A 5,800-nucleotide genomic window follows, 5' to 3' on the forward strand; every position below is an offset into this window, starting at 1 on the left:
ATAATAAATAAAAAAAACCACTGACATTTTTTTTACAAGTTTCAATGTTGCTGATATTTAGGGGGAGTAATTTATTCCCTCTTATTTGTGTTAGGGGGAGTGTTGTGTAAACATTTCTTCTGTACTGTTTTTGAGGTTTTACCTTTTGTTCAATTAAGTGGGAGTTTTCACAATTTCTCCTTATAAATTTGAACCTATAGCATAGAATTCTTTTCTGTATATAGTTTTCTTTGTTTTTGTTTTTGCTACATGAAGGAAAAGATTAAGGGGAAGATTGCTAGAGTCAATGTTGACTCCAACAATATTGGGTTAAATTTTGATAACATTCTGTTGTCAACATTTCTAGGTTCCAGCCAACATTCCCGAAGTCTTCTTTGAGTTGAACTTTAACTCTCTATAAGTAACTGTATATATTTAATCTTTACTCTCCGTTTACGTTTTATTATTCTTTGGTTGTGGAATATATAATGTGTTCTTTGCAGTTAGCCTCTTTTTTAATGAGTGGAAAGGTGGATTAATCATGATCCAAGAAAATATGCTATTTATTTTTACAGAAAATATCATTTGATTTTATAAAAAATATCGTTAACATACATTAAAAACATCATTTTCTATTATTAAATGTGTTATTTGTAAAGCATGCAAATGATACTTTCTAATAGGTCGAGAAGGATTAGGGTAAAAAATGAAAAAATAACAAATTTAAATTAAATAAATAAATAAAAAAAGCGAACCAGGCGAACTAGACCTGAACAAATTGGAGAATTGGTGAAAATGTTATTGGTGAGAATCAAACCCATAGCGATGTAGTTAAAAGCCACGCAATAAACAAGTCGAGCTAACACAATATATTGATGTTTATAAACTTTTATGTTCTACTCCTTTCGTTCGCCATAAGTATGACACTTTTATTATTATTGGCATCCGTAAAAAATATGATACTTTCTTTTTAGGATATAGTTCCACATCTTTTCTATATCTTTTATCTTTACAAATATCTCTTAAAAAAAAATCACCCTTAGCCCACATTTAATTCAATCTCATCCACTCATTTCATAAAATTGTGAAACTCTTTAGTCACTACATAGAAATCATCAACTATTTTGATAAAATTCATGTCCAAAAAAAATGTCAAACTTTTAAGAGACGGATGATGTGTTACTTATATTCTCCCCATCTGTGCCATGCGGATGGATTTACAAAAGTGTACCATACGGATGGATTTACAAAAGGCCAACTCTAAAATAACTTGCAATAAGTTCATTTAGATATTTATTTATTTATATATTGCAGCCATAGTAGAATTTTTTTAAATTATATTATAACGAATCTAGTAGCTCAAATTTATATATTAAAATGAAAATGACCTACATTCTAAAATTGGTACAACGGCAGCTATTTTTTTCATGTAGTTCTGTTTGACTGCGCCATTTGTGCTGTTTTAATCTACAGACACAAGACAAGACCTTTCTAGTAAAATATGAAAGCAAGCCAATTAATATGTTATGCTACTAAGCCATCACATGCAAACAACGACGTATTATAAAACAATTGAAATGTTTAGTGATGGCCTATCCATTGAGTGAGGCTGGCGTCAATCGTCATATGTTTCATTTTAAAAAATTTATTCACATTTGGCTATGTATTGCACGTCTAATACAGTACATATGTCACGCTTAGTATTCCAAATCAAGGTAGAAAAATAAAATATAATCATGATACTTAAAAGTTGAGATTATAATTGTCGCTTGATGGACATTTAATCGATGAATATCCTCAGTATTAATGGACAAATTTAGAGTTCAAATTCTATCCTTTATTTTAATTACTATAACATCAAACTTCTAATTTATAATTTAGAATAAGGTATTTATTATTTCAACTCGCGCCTTACACCAAACTTTGTAACTTCTTACTAACTAATGCGAGATCGAGTTGTAGATTATAAATTTTCCTATGACAAAAAATAAAATAAAATTACATTAAAATATTATGTTATTAACTATCGTATTTCAACCACTGATTTTATAAATATAATTAATGATTGTGGAAAAGTGGACCGAAACAATCCAACATGACAAAATCAAGTTGTAGCCACAACTCATCCGTTGATTCTTCAACATCAGTCGGTTCGGACCTCTACTTAGTTTCACCCAAGCTTCATCCTGGTCATGGATAGATCACCCAGGTTCGGGTCCATAGGCAGTGACAATTGCCCTATGAAGACTCGCTTTCGCAACAACAACAACAACAACAACAACAACAATAATAATAATAATAATAATAATAATAATAATAATAATAATAATAATAATAATAATAATAATAATAATAATAATAATAATAATAATAATAAATAATTTAAGGGCATAACATAATATTTACTCTTACAATGAATTGTGGAGTAATATATTTGAACACTAGATGGCCATATGATGTTTAAATTGCGATATCCACAAGGCTTATCATTATCATTCAGGGTCATGATTATTTCAATCTTATTTTTAATCACATGACTCACACATATCGAACGGAGGGCCTTAATTAACGTACTTATTGAAAACTTCTTCCTCGTTTTCAAAATGAAATTTGAAAATTAGGAAACATTAGCCAGAAATTAATTGTGTGCCAATTTAATCGGAACTTCCTTTAAATATGCATGTAAGAATTGATCTGATCACGAGAATTGGTAAAAACATCAATTCTGCAAATATCAGTTTTAACTTACAGATTCGAAGGAAAATATGACTTCTGATTTTTCACATTAATTTTTTACTTCAAAGTAGGATTAAGTGTGGTCGGAAGGCCCCGAATTCAAAAAAGTTAAAAAATTATGTACTATACTTTTTACTAAGAAAATAGTGTTCACTAAAAATTAAAATTTGAGTATATTTTATGTATTTATAAGTAATTAACCCTTCTATAAAATATAAAATACTAAATATCAACTGAAAATATAAATACAATTACCTGCTAATTAAACAATAGTATTAGTGATACTCAACTCGAAACGGACACAACACAGTATAAAAAAAATAGCACAAAAGAATGCCAACCGAATAATACTTTTAATTTCATTTCGATTTTGTACAAATAACGTGAAATACTTATCTTGTAGACCAAAAACGTAAAATACTGTGTAAAGAAGTATTCATTTGAATATGGCATCTCTTAGCATCGCTGCAATCACTGGTCTTCTAGGAGACAAATTTTGACGCACAGCTTTTAGTTTATTTTAATTTGCTTCCATATATATTCCTTCCCTATCAACCACGAAAATTTTACACCAAAATTTCTCTCACAAAACTCGACAAATTTAAGAAAATAAAAATAAAAAAATGCATATCACTCTGTCTAGAAACAATAAAGACAATTCAAATTATAAAATTCCAATTGCATCTCGACCAACTGTAGCACTATCACTATCTGTCCTCAAAAATGCAATGAGTGTCTTCAACATTCGGTTTGACAATGAGCAATCTTAACAAGTAAATTTGCCCCACAAACACACAAAAAGAAAAGCTGTTGTTTTTGGATAGTGGCACTACAGCTTCAACTTTTTTTATATATAGAATCCCTCTCTTCAAAATCTATAGAGAGAGAGAGAGCCGTCCCACTTTATGCACAAGCTAGTATAATTTGTTAAATATTAATTTTGTCCAAGAAAAAAGAAATCAATGATTTAGAGGAATGAGTAAGAATGTCACGCTGCAGTTAAAAGGCAAGGGGCCGGCTTTAGGAATCCAATAGGTCTCTTCACTCCAAAACAAGAAAAGCACATTCACTTCTTCTACTATTTTAATATTTCTCCATTTTACCTTCTTTTTTTTTTTTTGCCTCATCTCTGCATATATATAAAAACCATAACCCCTCCCTCCTTTCCTAGACATAACCAAAATTTGAATTTGAAAAAAAAATAAAAAAAATCGCATCAGTCATAATATATGATTATGGATGAGAAAAAATGTGTTGACGAAAGATGGGTAGCATGTTCAGATGAAGATGAAGAGGAAGATGAAACCCTCTCTTTGAGTGATCTCCCACTTATTAATCAATGGAGAAAAGAAAATAAAAACGACGACGACAACGCCCTTCTTCCCCCACAGGATCAGGAATTTGATTTCTGCTCTGTCTCAAGAGAATCGGAAATGTGCGCCGCCGATGAAGTATTCTTCAAGGGCCAAATCCTCCCGCTGCGCCACTCCGTCAGCTCAGAGAAAGGGCTGCTGCAAAACTACGACAGCCGCCGCCGGAGCTGCTCGATTTACCGGTCGGATTCCATGGATCACTACTATTCAAGCAGAAGCAGCAGCATGAGCAGCACCGGCACCGCCACCTCCTCCTCCTCCGCCAGATATAAGCCCAAATTGCCGCCTCGCATCCAGTTCCACTCCCACCCCAGCCCCTCCCCGCGCCTGCATTTCCCCAGCAACCGCGCAACAGCCGCCAATCAAAGGAATTCCGCCAAAAAATCGTCGATTTGGAACGTCCTCCGCCTCGGGCTGGTCACGGCCCCGCCCGAGATCGCTTTCCACGATCTCAAAGCCCGCAACGGAAACTCCGGCAGCCGCCGCAGCACCAGCAGCAACTCCAGCGGCGAGAAGAAGAAGAAGACGACGCGGCCGCGGATCCTCGGCGGCGGATGCAGGTCCGCCGCCGACGCGGTCGACACGATCGCCGCGCCGAGGGTGGTGATCATCAAGAGGAGTGCGAGCGACGGCCACGTGCGCGATCATCGGAGCGCCGCCAACGGCGTCGAGAAGTTGGCGGCGGCGAAGAAGCATCTCTCGCATCACCGGACGTTTGAGTGGCTGAAACAGCTCTCCGTCGAAGGCGGCGGCGCGGCCGATCAATCCTAGATAGTATTTTTTTTTTCCGAAGAAGAAAAGTTTAATGTCGCGCATGCTTGCTTTTTGTTTACTGTAGCTTAACTTTTTTTTTTTTTTTTTTGGGTTATGTGGATGTCGCTGTTTTAATAATTTGTCATCACCTGTAGCTTACTTTAATTAATTTACTGATATTTAATTGTGTACATATGGTTTGGAGTGAACAGCACAGGAGCATGAGCGTTACGTATGAATATGATTCAATAAAGGGGAAAGTTAATTACCAAAATGGGATTGAATGGTTATGCAGATATATGTGAAATAGAAATTGGCGAGTTGAAGAATGATTGTACAAGCACATTGCAATGATAAATAGGGGGTGGTGGGTGGTAGTGGGGGGGGGGGGGGGCGGGGTGCCGCTTTCATGATTAAAGTGTGAACATTTAATAATACTCTATTACTCTCGTGGATGTGAAAATGGTACGACATGGGCAGATATTTTTATTAATATTATGCACAATACAAAGAGCATGAGAAGGAGAAAGATTGGTACGAATGGCATTGATTGCAGATAGATTCAAACAAAGAATTACATCATCTCAATATTTGCAGATTAGTTCTAAGAGCATCCACGTTAGATTACTCACGAGGGTGGCTCCGATGAGTTAGTCAATGTAATCCCCTCTGATTTGAAGTGACATTCGTTTTAATGAGTCGAGTTTAACAGTTAAAAAAAACTCATGTATTACATGTGTCAAATTAAAAATAAAAATAAAAATAAAAATAAAATTTAAAATCTACTGCAACGGTATACTAACAATTATTTAAGCCATTTTTAATTATTTTTTTCTTCCATAAATACCTATTAACTCTAACACAATTTTCACAACAAAAAATTAAAGTTCTCTTCTATATTCTCTCTCAATTTCTCTCAAATTTTTTTTTCCTCCAATAGATCCTAACAATACCGATTT

The 5,800-nt window shown here is 34.5% G+C and overlaps 1 protein-coding gene across 1 annotated transcript; it reads left to right on the top strand.

The window, feature by feature from the left end:
• The first annotated feature begins 3,611 nt into the window (after nucleotides 1-3,611).
• LOC130988915 (uncharacterized) lies at nucleotides 3,612-5,034 on the top strand. The gene has a single exon (XM_057912902.1). The coding sequence runs from the start codon at nucleotides 3,945-3,947 to the stop codon at nucleotides 4,857-4,859; it is 915 nt and encodes a 304-aa protein (XP_057768885.1). The 5' UTR covers nucleotides 3,612-3,944; the 3' UTR covers nucleotides 4,860-5,034.
• The last annotated feature ends 766 nt before the right edge of the window (nucleotides 5,035-5,800 follow it).

Source organism: Salvia miltiorrhiza, chromosome 6 (genome assembly GCF_028751815.1).
Source record: "Salvia miltiorrhiza cultivar Shanhuang (shh) chromosome 6, IMPLAD_Smil_shh, whole genome shotgun sequence".
NCBI classification, from domain to species: domain Eukaryota; kingdom Viridiplantae; phylum Streptophyta; class Magnoliopsida; order Lamiales; family Lamiaceae; genus Salvia; species Salvia miltiorrhiza.